The sequence below is a fragment of the Oncorhynchus kisutch genome, unplaced genomic scaffold (genome assembly GCF_002021735.2).
Source record: "Oncorhynchus kisutch isolate 150728-3 unplaced genomic scaffold, Okis_V2 Okis01b-Okis20b_hom, whole genome shotgun sequence".
Classification (NCBI taxonomy): Eukaryota; Metazoa; Chordata; class Actinopteri; order Salmoniformes; family Salmonidae; genus Oncorhynchus; species Oncorhynchus kisutch.
The window spans coordinates 12599887-12613361 of record NW_022261978.1 but is presented as its reverse complement, the minus strand read 5'-3'; the positions used below and the strand labels follow the sequence as shown (position 1 = coordinate 12613361).

The window sequence follows — 13475 nt, the reverse complement described above, 5'->3', positions numbered from 1 at the left end:
CCGAAGCACGTTTTCACCCATTCTGAGCAGAGTGGGTGGACACCCTATCTATAGGTACAGTACTACTTACATGATCTTGTAGGAGGCACAAGGGATATTTTCCTAAAGACAGAAAAAGGTTAAGGTTAGTATTTGGTTTGAATCAATGATTATCTGTAAGACTGTATTTTTGTAGACAAGGCCAGAAGAGAGATGTACCTGTTTGGTCAGGCTGACAAGTTGTTGCAGGAACTCGGGGAGTCTCCTCTCCTTTGGTGACTCAGTCAGGTAGTCAAACACTGTGTTGATGATGACATCTTTCCCTGGAAGACCAGGAAGTGGCAACACCACCAGCTCTGCTGTCTGCTTTGGAGAGAGAACCTCCAGGGCTGACAACTGGAAGGGAGGAGACAAGAAGGTTATCAAACCTAATAAACCAAAAATACAATTTCCCTATCAGATGAGTCAAAAACATACATGTTTCTGATATAGAGACTCAGGTTTCTATCATTTTTTCCCATATAGGGCATCAAAACACCCCTTTAACACATTACAAGGACAAATATCTATGCATAATTGTGATGGCGTAGTCGGCAGAAAGCGAGACATACAGGAGAGAAGGCTGTGTTGAGTTTCAACAGGTCGCTGAGGGACACCAGGACTGAAAACCGCCCCAGGTTCTTCTGCAGCCAGTCCACACTGCTGTTAGAGTTGGACACACAGCCAGAGTCTGGAGGGAAGGGGGGTTATTAACATACAGACATAAACATCAAAACACAAACATTCAATTGGTCGAAACCAAATGTGCAGGTCTACATTGTAGAATGTTTTTATATATCACTAACTATAAACAGGAAGATGAGCATGCAATAAAATGCTAATTAATTACTTAAAAATCATACAATGTGATTTTCTGGATTTTTGTTTTAGATTCCGTCTCTCACAGTTGAAGTGTACCTATGATAAAAATTACAGACCTCTACATGCTTTGTAAGTAGGAAAACCTGCAAAATCGGCAGTGTATCAAATACTTGTTCTCCCCACTGTATATGCATATTATACAGCCTTAGACTCAGCTGACTCAACCTGTTGCGACTCTAGGGGGAGTATTTTCATTTTTGGGAAAAAAACATTCCTGTTTTAAACGGGATATTTTGTCAGGACAAGATGCTAGAATATGCATATAATTGACAGCTTATGATAGAAAACACTCTAACGTTTCCAAAACTGTAAAGATATTGTCTGTGAGTATAACAGAACTGATGTTGCAGGCGAAAGCCTGAGAAAAATCCAATCCGGAAGTGCCCCATGTTTTGAAAGCGCTACGTTCCAATGAGTCCCTATTGAGCTGTGAATGTGCTATCAACCAGCTTACGCTTTCTACGTATTCCCCAAGGTGTCTACAGCATTGTGACGTAGTTTTACGCATTTATGTTATAGCCGTAGGCGGCTACATTGCGCAAGTGGTCACCTGATGCTCCCAGAGAGATTCTCGCGTAAAATACAGAGGTAGCCATTACTCCAATCAGTCCTACTGAAAAACGAATTGTCCCGATGGATATATTATCGAATATATATTTGAAAAACACCTTGAGGATTGATTATAAACAACTTTTGCCATGTTTTTGTCGATATTATGGAGCTAATTTGGAATATTTTCGCCGTTTTCGTGACTGCAATTTCCGGGCGATTTCTCAGCCAAACGTGAAGAACAAACGGAGCTATTTCGCCTACAAAAATTATATTTTGGGAAAAAAGGAACATTTGCTATCTAACTGGGAGTCTCGTGAGTGAAAACATCCGAAGCTCATCAAAGGTAAACGATTTAATTTGATTGCTTTTCTGATTTCCGTGACCAAGTTACCTGCTGCTAGCTGCACAAAATGCTATGCTAGGCTATCGATAAACTTACACAAATCCTTGTCTAGCTTTGGCTGTAAAGCATATTTTGAAAATCTGAGATGACAGGGTGATTAACAAAAGGCTAAGCTGTGTCTCAATATATTTCATTTGTGATTTTCATGAATAGGAATATTTTCTAGGGATATTTATGTCCGTTGTGTTATGCTAATTAGTGTCAGACGATGATTACGCTCTCCACATGGGGAGTCAGTAGAGGTTTTAAATGCTCTACAACAAAGCTTTCTTAGTGTCTAACTAGCTTTCTCTACCCTCAACCTTGTTCTGAACACCTCCAAAACAAAGGTCATGTGGTTTGGTAAGAAGAATGCCCCTCTTCCCACAGGTGTGATTACTACCTCTGAGGGTTTAGAGCTTGAGGTAGTCACCTCATACAAGTACTTGGGAGTATGGCTCGACGGTGCACTGTCCTTCTCTCAGCACATATCAAAGCTGCAGGCTAAAGTTAAATCTAGACTTGGTTTCCTCTATTGTAATCACTCCTCTTTCACCCCACCTGCCAAACTAACCCTGATTCAGATGACCATCCTACCCATGCTAGATTACGGAGACATAATTTATAGATCAGTAGGTAAGGGTGCTCTCGAGCGGCTAGACGTTCTTTACCATTCAGCCATCAGATTTTCCACCAATGCTCCTTACAGGACACATCACCGCACTCTATACTCCTCTGTAAACTGGTCATCTCTATATACCTGTCGCAAGACACACTGTGTTGTCTCTCTTGTTGTCATGAGTGTTTTGTCCTATATTTATATTGTATTTATTTGTTATTTTTAATCCCAGGCCCCCATCCCCGCAGGAGGCCTTTTGCCTTTTGGTAGCCCGTCATTGCTGATCTAAAAACAAACATCCAATCAGCTGATGATTACCTGATGTGGGTCGAGACAGGAAGGGGACGACCAGCTCCTTCAGAACCAGCTGCTGCTGCTCTAGGTTCATGTGATCAAACTGGGCTCCAAACTCCTTCACCCTGAAAGTCGTAGAAAACATCTCAAGAGTGATCAATGAAAACAGGATGCACCTTTAGCTTTCAAATCTCATAGCAACATTATGAGGACCTAACATTTAGGGAACATAACATTATGATGACCTAATACCTACATTATGAGGACCTAATACCTACAATATGAGGACCTAATACCTACATTATGAGGACCTAATACCTACATTATGAGGACCTAATACCTACATTATGAGGACCTAATACCTACATTATGAGGACCTAATACCTACATTATGAGGACCTAATATCTACATTATGAGGACCTAATACCTACATTATGAGGGCCTAATACCTACATTATGAGGACCTAATACCTGTGTTACAAGGACCTAACTCTGTGAGGACCTAACTTTGTGAGGATCTAATACCTACATTATGAGGACCTAATACCTGTGTTACAAGGATCTAACTTTGTGAGGACCCAAGGGCTACTTTATGACAACCTGACACACTAAGGTCCTAAACCGAAATAGTAACCACTTACACAGCTTGGTATGAGTCACAGCTGAGGTTCTTGGTGCTGAGGCAGTGCAGAAACCCTCCTGATGCAGACGGCAGAAACGCTCTCAAACGCTCAGAGAACCACTTCCTGATGACATCACTGTCTCTCAGCTGATCCTCAGTCAGTCTGTTGACCCGGATCTCTCCAATCACATCCAGCGCCTGGGATACTGCTGGACCAATCACAGGCTTGGACTGCGGAGGAAGAGATGTGATTGGTGAGAACTTCCAAGATGGAGTCTTTGTATGCTACTTCTATATTAAAAGGTGTTGGTTAACCTTGGAGTCAGCGTACGTTATTCTATGGCTAATAGAGATGTAACGATTCACCAATAAGCATTCGTTCCCTGTTCAAATGTTTAAGATACTAGTGCATCGGTCAGAAAACCGATTGGAAAGTTACAAATCACTGGTTCACTAATGTGTTTATTCATACTGTTTTATTCTGAAAATACCTCTTATCTGTTGTGACTGAATTGATGCGTCCTCTCCTTCAGTTCAGAAGCCTATCCAACTATCCCTGTTCTAATAGATACGTCTACACGGGACTTTAAGAATTCAGATGCTTGTAAAATAGCTTTTTTTTTTGTGACCAATCATAGGCTTTACTTTTTTTTTTTGTCCAATCATCGGCTTTACTGGTTGAGTAACAACAAATGTAATTTTCTGGGTCATTGTGACCAAATCCATTGTAGACGACTGTGTTTTACTTGAGTTGTGTAGCCTACCGGACTGGGGTCTTCAATCATTTACATTTGATTTAGATTCTTCAGGTTACCGTAATTTCCGGACTATAAGCCGCTACTTTATTCCCACGCTTTGAACCTCGCGGTTTATACAATGACGCGGCTAATTTATGGATTTTTCCCGTTTCACAAGATTCATGCCGCCAAAAAACTGAGCACCGTCACATAATGTGATGTAAATCGAGCGCGCTCAAACTTCCCATCATTCTGATTACGGTAGTAATTTTATCACCCTCATCATGGCAAAGACACAGAGAAATGCATATGATGCAGCTTTCAAGTTGAAGGTGATCGATCTGGCTGTTGGAAAAGGAAATAGAGCTGCTGGCCTTAATGAGTCGATGATAAGACGTTGGAAACAGCAGCGTGAGGAACTGACTCAGTGCAAAAAGACAACAAAGGCTTTCAGAGGGAAGAAAAGCAGATGGCCCAAAGTATTTGCAGCCACTCGACATCAGTGTAAATCGTGCATTTAAGGTGGCGCTCCTTGTTCAGTGGGAGTCTTGGATGACAAGTGGGGAGAAATCCTTCACTAAAATGGGCCGCAGGCGAAGAGCAACTTATGGTCAAGTCTGCCAGTGGGTCCTGACAGCGTGGAGCATTGTCAAAAAATCCACTATCATCAGCGGGTTTCGAAAGGCTGGACTGCTGCGTGTTGAAGGGGCAGCATGAGCTCAGCGGGGTATTTGCCTCCGGATTAAAGTGACGGGAGCGACAATGAAAACGATCCAACATCGGATGAAGCAATTCTGAGGCTATTCAACTCCGACACCGAAGGAGATGACTTCAGTGGTTTCAGTGCACAGGAGGAGGAAGATAGTGACCAATGACTTTCTTGGTAGGCCACTGTTTAATTTTTGTTACAAGCCGTGTTTCGTTTAAAGGCTGTGTAAAGTTCATTTGTTTCAATGTACCGGTAGGCACCTGCGGCTTATAGACATGTTTCAATGTACCGGTAGGCACCTGCGGCTTATAGACATGTTTCAATGTACCGGTAGGCACCTGCGGCTTATAGACATGTTTCAATGTACCGGTAGGCACCTGCGGCTTATAGACATGTTTCAATGTACCGGTAGGCACCTGCGGCTTATAGACATGTTTCAATGTACCGGTAGGCACCTGCGGCTTATAGACATGTTTCAATGTACCGGTAGGCACCTGCGGCTTATAGACATGTGCGGCTTATTTATGTACAAAATACATATTTTTTTATAATTCAGTGGGTGCGGTTTATATTCAGGTGCGCTTAATAGTCCAGTAATTACGGTAATAGTGTTGGTTGTTTTGCTTTAAACAGTCAGTGTATTTGGTTAGATTTTCGTTAAAAAAAAAATGTAACCGTTATTTAACCAGGCAAGTCAATTAAGAACAATTTCTTATTTACAATGACAGCCTACCTGGGAACAATGGGTTACAAGTCTTGTTCAGGGGCAGAACGACAGATTTTTACCTTGTCAGCTCGGGGATTTGATTCAGCAACCTTTCGGTTACTTGGCCAAACGCTCTAACCACTAGACTACCTGCCACCCCTACACTCTACCCACTAGGCTACCTGCCACCCCTACACTCTACCCACTAGGCTACCTGCCACCCCTACACTCTACCCACTAGGCTACCTGCCAACCCTACACTCTACCCACTAGGCTACCTGCCACCCCTACACTCTACCCACTAGGCTACCTGCCACCCCTACACTCTACCCACTAGGCTACCTGCCACCCCTACACTCTACCCACTTGGCTACCTGCCATCCCTACACTCTAACCACTAGGCTACCTGCCGCCCCTACACTCTACCCACTAGGATACCTGCCGCCCCTACACTCTACCCACTAGGCTAGCTGCCACCCCTACACTCTACCCACTAGGCTACCTGCCACCCCTACACTCTACCCACTAGGCTACCTGCCGCCCCTACACTCTACCCACTAGGCTACCTGCCACCCCTACACTCTACCCACCAGGCTACCTGCCGCCCCTACACTCTAACCACCAGGCTACCTGCCGCCCCTCCACTCTACCCACTAGACTACCTGCCGCCCCTACACTCTACCCACTAGGCTACCTGCCGCCCCTACACTCTAACCACTAGGCTAACTGCCGCCCCTACACTCTAACCACTAGGCTACCTGCCGCCCCTACACTCTAACCACTAGGCTACCTGCCGCCCCTACACTCTAACCACTAGGCTACCTGCCACCCCAATGTTAATCAGTGGGTGATGTCAGATAAAAAGTTTGGGCCAAAAAGCATTAATTGCCACCATCCCTAATCTGATAGTGGGATGGTAGATGCTCAGTCTGGCCTATGGTTCTCTCAGGTGTCCACACACACCGTACGGTCACTCACCTTAGAGAAGTCATCCCATCAGCAGCAGATATTCATTACTATATATATACTATTACTAGTTAGTCTGCCCTGTCCACACACACACCGTACGGTCACTCAGCTTAGAGAAGTCATCCCATCAGCAGCAGATATTCATTACTATATATATACTATTACTAGTTAGTCTGCCCTGTCTACACACACACCGTACGGTCACTCAGCTTAGAGAAGTCATCCCATCAGCAGCAGATATTCATTTAAAATGGAAAATGAATGTGTTTATGAAAACAAATTGGGCCAATCAATTCATTCCCTGAACCTATACTGGGCCAATCACAGGCTCAGACTGGGGAGGAAGAGATGTGGTTGGTTACTTCAAGGTTTGGCAAACCCTGACCCGATACACCACATCCTTACCGAAACGTTTCCAAATCTATTTGGAAACTCTCGGATTAGCCACAATGTTTTGAGAATCAGACGTACCTGGTTGGAGAGAAGGACAAGAGCCTGATCCAGAACTGCAGAAGCTTTAGTGAAGAACAGCTTCCAGGTCTCTTTGGAGTCTGTGTTGTTCTCTGATAGTTTACATTTCAGCAGTGTGACCAGGCTCTCAGCTGTGAGGTCTTTCAACTGAAGAAAAGAGAAATATTTTAGCCACTATAACTACTTCCATTGCATGTTCATTTTTAAGGAGTGCAGCAGGTGCCACTCCGATCTTATGTTTTTTTTGCTTTATAATGAAGAGGTAGTTTTGGAACGACAAGGGAGAGGGGGAGGGGTTCAAAGGGCAGTGGGTCAGATGAGACTCCATGACGACTCTGACAAAAACGACACATGGGTCCCGTGGTAACCGCTGGACCAAACAAGTCACTTTCCATTGTACTTCAAATAAATCACCAGTGAATGATTATAACGAATCAAAATGTTAAGTTGAGTTTATTTTCTGTGACTCGTAAACACAGAAAGCCAAAGGCTATAAGCACAAAGCCAGTGATATATAAGTACAAACTTGATTGTCTCAAGACAGTTCAACCCAGACCTGAGAGCAGGCGTATTGTTTGATGCTGAAGTCACATAGACGTCCCGTCGAGATCCCAGAGTCCAAGAGCTGTTGTAGAGCCGAGCTTTAACACGGGTAAGACAGAAGTATCAGCGTCAAACTCACAACCAACTCTCACAATCAGGATCCGCGTGTTTCAATCATTTGGATGGACTAGGTTTGCAGAATTCTGGGAAGTTTCCCAAAACGCCCAACTTTTCAGAAAAAACGTTTGGAAGATTCCAGATAACTTGATTATTTCCTCCTTATTCTTTACATCTTCCAACCAGGAATATATATATATATATATATATATATATATATATATATATATATGAATTTTGGGACAGTTACAAGAATGTTGCAACACTAGTCTGGTCTAAAAAATGTCTTACTGTACCTGTCAACTCCGGCACAGACTCTTGTTGCTGAGAGAGATAAAAAGAAAAATAAGGATATTTTTCATTAAATTAAATGTGCAGTTCTGGGATAAAGAATGGGGGTTCAGTATCAAGTTGTTGTTTACTAAACTAAATTTACCATTGTGCGATGACACTGGACACTGGAAAACAAGAGAGACAAAATAATAATTAAGGAAAGTCTCTGAGAAGAGTCGTACTGTTGTCCATTCCTCCTATGTTCAGTTCAGGGTAATATAAGAAGCATAAAGAACAATGTTCTTTCACAATCTTGAAACATTTTTATGATACATGAACTGACTTGCCTGTTGGTTAACTGGTACCAGAGAACAATCTATTCACATGAAAACAAAATACAAAGAGATTAAATTGAGAAAAAAAATAGAATACAAATTATATCTGGAATCTGATTTGAGAAAAAGACAGTGCTCCTGACTCACCCATTGGTGCAGATTCTGTGAGGTCATAAACACTGGCCCAGATGATTGGTTCCATCTCTTGAGGCAACGCTGACATGGCTTGGTACAGCCTCACAAAACTGTGGAAAACAAAAACAATGTCATTTAAAAGATTGGTCTCTTTAATCTTTTCACATGAACATAGAGAATATTTATGCAATTACTAGATCCGCATATCATGGATCGCCTATTCAACCTATTCTTTCAAGTTTGACTTACATGGTCTGGTACACCGTGCAGCCGACAGGAGTCTGGGGAGATGATAGAAGTTAACATCAACATATTGAAGCAAGACTACAATGTTTTTTTCAGTTAAATCAAAGACAGCTTTACAAGGTGTTTACTAATAATCTTTGGGGTCATTACCACCACAGACAGCCTGGAAAGGTGGTACAGGAACTCAGGGAGTCTCCTCTCCTTTGGTGACTTAGACAGGAAGTCAAACACTGTGTTGATGATGACATCTTTCCCTGGAAGACCAGGAAGAGGCAACACCACCAGCTCTGCTGTCTGCTTTGGAGAGAGAACCTCCAGGGCTGACAACTGGAAGGAGAGAGGTGGAAAGAGAGAGATTGTAATATTCAAAACACCTCCTCCAACATCAAAAACGGACATTTTAACCTGGGTGAACTGATCTGTGAAAACATTACTGATGTACAGACTTAATTAGAATACTTTACAACCCATTTATTGTGTCCTTAATAAAATATATGTATGTATAAAGAAAGTGGCGTAGTCGGCAGAAAGTGAGACGTACAGGAGAGAAGTCTGTGTTGAGTTTCAACAGGTCGCTGAGGGACACCAGGACTGAAAACCGCCCCAGGTTCTTCTGCAGCCAGTCCACACTGCTGTTAGAGTTGGACACACAGCCAGAGTCTGGAGGGAGGAGACCAATTGGTTAAGGTCAAAGGTTAAATGAAGATGAGGAACAGTTTGCTGCTTTTACTCTAGTTGGTATCTTCCACACCTGAGGAGTTTTTGGTCAGGAAGGGCTGGATGAAGTATTTGACCACCAGCTCTTGTCTCATCTGGTCCATTTGGTCGAATTGATTGCTGAACTCCCTCAGTCTGTGAGAAAGGAAATATAAATCATTAAGCCTCTAGATACGAGGTCCGTGCGGACCTCTACCGGGAGCATCTTCCTAGAAATGTTGCTCTAGCGTTTGAACGGTTTGAGCAGGACTCGATAGAAGGGAAGAGGACGACTGCGACAGAATCTGCTCAGAATGACTGGAGAAAATGGATTGAAAGCAATGATGACCTTTTCTTCTACACAGAAGATCATGCACATTTATTGCCTAAAGATCTTCCCTGATGTTTTCCTGACCTTTCCAATACATTTCTGCTGCATTTCCAACACTTTAAACCACACTTCCTTCTGACTGAAATTTGGCATTACCCCAATTAGACATTTCAACTGTGATATGTAGTGCTTTCATTGAGGTAATGGCAATAAGGTACACTTGTCATGTTTCATCAAATACTATATTGACATGTGTTTCAGATACCACTAGATGTTCTTAAATAGAGAATGAAAAGCTTGATGAAAACAAATGATGTGTTAGGGCAGTAAATATCCTTGAGAAAACGCTTAGTTTCTAGAGGGTTAACCCTCTGGGCGCCACGTCCTTAATGGTGGGTTAACCCCTGACCCCAACCCATGATTTCTCCCCTTGTGTTTGACCTAGAAATATCCAGGAAATTGTATTGGATTCCTCTCAGTCAGCTGAACGCACCAATATCTGCTACTAATTGCTGAGACAAACAGAGTCCCCCCTTGAGGGGTATTGTCAAGACGACATGGTATATAAAATATTCTTTGATATACCTCTGTCAAATGTTGTATAGCTAATGAGGACCTAAATTATAAGGACCTAAATTATGAGGACCTAAATTATGAGGACCTAAATAATGAGGACCTAAATTATGAGGACCTAAATTATGAGGACCTAAATAATGAGGACCTAAATAATGAGGACCTAAATAATGAGGACCTAAATTATGAGGACCTAAATAATGAGGACCTAAATTATGAGGACCCAGTGTTACGAGGCGGTTATAAAACATACATCTGTTGATACGAGTCACAGCTCAGGTTCTTGGTGCTGAGGCAGTGCAGAAACACTCCTGATGCAGACGGCAGGAACACCCTCAGACGGCCCGAGAACCACTTCCTGATGACAAAACTGTCTCTCAGCTGATCCTCAGTCAGCCTGTTGACCCGAATCTCTCCAATCACATCCAGCGCCTGCGATACTGCTGGACCAATCACAGGTTTGGACTGGGGAGGAAGAGATCGGTCATTCAATAACAGAACAACAGGGCCACGTTCAGTTGCAAAACGCTCTCGAATGTTGTAGATAGAAAACCATGAATAGAACCACCGTGATTCCTACGTAGCATATTCCTATGTGAACTTTCCAAAACGTTGCATCCTGCTGAACGCGCCCCACACATTTAAGGAACGTTAATCTACTGTATATTCTCACCATATTGGAGAACATGTCCAGAGCTTGGTCTAAGACAGAGGTCAGTTTGGTGAGGAGAACCTTCCACGTCTCTTTGGAGTGAGAGGAGTTGCCGGGCAGGTTACATTTCAGAAGAGACACCAGGTGTTCTGCAGTGAAGTCTTTCAGCTTCGAGAGAGAAGAAAAGATGATATATGGAGTCAATGAATTTAGAGGTTTGCTCTACCTTGGTATCTCTACAGTATCTATTTGTCTCTCATACACTAGAATCACGGCTGTAGTGTAAAAATCTCACCGATGCACAGGCATACTCCTCCAGGGTAAAGTTACAGGGCACGTTCGTTGTATTTGATGTCGCCAAATAACTTTGTAGCGAATCACTGTAGAAGAATCAAATAGAACAAACGGTCATATCACTGATCACCATCACTGTAGAAGAATCCAATAGAACCAACGGTCATATCACTGATCACCATACGAGTTTTCTAAATGGGTTAAGACCAGGTAGATCTTAGATACAGGTGATAAACTTGTTACCTGGCATTTCCTTCACAGACTCTGGTATCTGCAGATGACCAGGAGAAAAAGAGACATACATGTTTAGATTTAGACTCTCATGCGGCAATATATACGATACAGCAGGTATCACATCTGTTGTTGCTGTCAGAGAAAACACTTACCGTTCGCTGGTGTTATTGGGCACTGAAAAAGACAGAAGATATTATATTACAAAGGTATCAATAATAATAGGCCATTTCATTACAGTAGTCAATTACAGTAGTCAATTACAGTAGTTACATTACTTTTTGACAGTGGTCAATTACAGTAGTTACATTACCTCATTACAGTAGTCAATTACAGTAGTTACATTACCTCATTACAGCAGTCAATTACAGTAGTTACATTACTTCATTACAGTAGTTACATTACCTCATTACAGTAGTCAATTACAGTAGTTACATTACTTCATTACAGTAGTCAATTACAGTAGTTACATTACTTCATTACAGTAGTCAATTACAGTAGTTACATTACTTCATTACAGTAGTTACATTACCTCATTACAGCAGTCAATTACAGTAGTTACATTACCTCATTACAGTAGTCAATTACAGTAGTTACATTACCTCATTACAGCAGTCAATTACAGTAGTTACATTACCTCATTACAGTAGTCAATTACAGTAGTTACATTACCTCATTACAGCAGTCAATTACAGTAGTTACATTACCTCATTACAGTAGTCAATTACAGTAGTTACATTACCTCATTACAGCAGTCAATTACAGTAGTTACATTACCTCATTACAGTAGTTACATTACCTCATTACAGCAGTCAATTACAGTAGTTACATTACCTCATTACAGTAGTCAATTACAGTAGTTACATTACCTCATTACAGCAGTCAATTACAGTAGTTACATTCCCTCATTACAGCAGTCAATTACAGTAGTTACATTACCTCATTACAGTAGTTACATTACCTCATTACAGCAGTCAATTACAGTAGTTACATTACCTCATTACAGTAGTTACATTACCTCATTACAGTAGTCAATTACAGTAGTTACATTACCTCATTACAGCAGTCAATTACAGTAGTTACATTACCTCATTACAGTAGTCAATTACAGTAGTTACATTACCTCATTACAGTAGTCAATTACAGTAGTTACATTACCTCATTGCTGTAGTCAATGAAAGATATAATAACAAAAAGAGATACATTCTCACCTTCATATTCATCGGCAAGCAATCTGTCAACAAAAGTTAGAAAACGCATTGAAAAATAGTCAGTTGATATATTGTTTTGAATAATCTTATTCGTGTTAAATAGTCAATGTGGTTAATGAAGGATGACTGACCTTCTGGAGCGATCTGCATCAGGTTGTCTATAATGGCCTGAATAACTGGCTCCATCTCTGGAGGTGCAGACGGTAAGGCCTGGTACAGACGCTCAAAGCTGAGACAGACACAGACAAACAGACATGTCAAAGTGTAGTAGTGGTGCTTTGTGGTTTTACAAGGTCATTAAGATAAAAAACGACCTCTTCATCGTTAGACTTCTGTTGAATCCACTTACATGGTCTTAAAGCTGTCACATGGTAGCATCATCTGAAAAAGGACATCAAATCAAATAAAATGTATTTATATAGCCCTTCTTACATCAGCTGATATCTCAAAGTGCTGTACAGAAACCCAGCCTAAAACCCCAAACAGCAAGCAATGCAGGTGTAGAAGCACGGTGGCTAGGATAAACTCCCTAGAAAAGGCCAAAACCTAGGAAGAAACCTAGAGAGGAACCAGGCTATGTGGGGTGGCCAGTCCTCTTCTGGCTGTGCCGGGTGGAGATTATAACAGAACATGGCCAAGATGTTCAAAGACACCAAGACATCAAAGTCCTTCATCAATATAACAACAACAACAATAACATCAACATAACAACAAGATAAAGTATCAATATCAGTTGAAGAACAAGTTATAACTTGTGTTTACTAATGCACAAAGTGTTACCTCTTCAGAGAGCCTGACGAGGTGGTACAGGAACTCAGGGAGTTTCCTCTCCTTTGGTGACTCGGTCAGGTAGTCAAACACTTTGCTGATGATGAC

At 41.8% G+C, this 13475-nt stretch overlaps 1 protein-coding gene across 1 annotated transcript in view; it reads right to left on the bottom strand.

The window, feature by feature from the left end:
* LOC109881938 (uncharacterized) overlaps positions 1 to 13475 on the bottom strand; it is a 70381-nt gene that overhangs the window by 53034 nt on the left and 3872 nt on the right. Inside the window, exons 4-27 of the mRNA XM_031811090.1 lie at positions 13380 to 13475; positions 12949 to 12980; positions 12731 to 12828; positions 12600 to 12622; positions 11544 to 11565; positions 11401 to 11428; positions 11159 to 11243; positions 10885 to 11031; positions 10465 to 10676; positions 9363 to 9463; positions 9153 to 9271; positions 8762 to 8938; positions 8615 to 8646; positions 8378 to 8475; positions 8243 to 8271; positions 8059 to 8080; positions 7919 to 7946; positions 7519 to 7603; positions 6963 to 7109; positions 3390 to 3601; positions 2772 to 2872; positions 591 to 709; positions 199 to 375; positions 71 to 102 (exon numbers count right to left, since the gene is read on the bottom strand). The exon at positions 13380 to 13475 is cut by the window's right edge and continues 81 nt beyond it. Of these exons, the coding sequence (XP_031666950.1) occupies positions 71 to 102; positions 199 to 375; positions 591 to 709; positions 2772 to 2872; positions 3390 to 3601; positions 6963 to 7109; positions 7519 to 7603; positions 7919 to 7946; positions 8059 to 8080; positions 8243 to 8271; positions 8378 to 8475; positions 8615 to 8646; positions 8762 to 8938; positions 9153 to 9271; positions 9363 to 9463; positions 10465 to 10676; positions 10885 to 11031; positions 11159 to 11243; positions 11401 to 11428; positions 11544 to 11565; positions 12600 to 12622; positions 12731 to 12828; positions 12949 to 12980; positions 13380 to 13475 (2222 nt within the window). The remainder of the gene's footprint in view (positions 1 to 70; positions 103 to 198; positions 376 to 590; positions 710 to 2771; positions 2873 to 3389; positions 3602 to 6962; positions 7110 to 7518; positions 7604 to 7918; positions 7947 to 8058; positions 8081 to 8242; positions 8272 to 8377; positions 8476 to 8614; positions 8647 to 8761; positions 8939 to 9152; positions 9272 to 9362; positions 9464 to 10464; positions 10677 to 10884; positions 11032 to 11158; positions 11244 to 11400; positions 11429 to 11543; positions 11566 to 12599; positions 12623 to 12730; positions 12829 to 12948; positions 12981 to 13379) is intronic.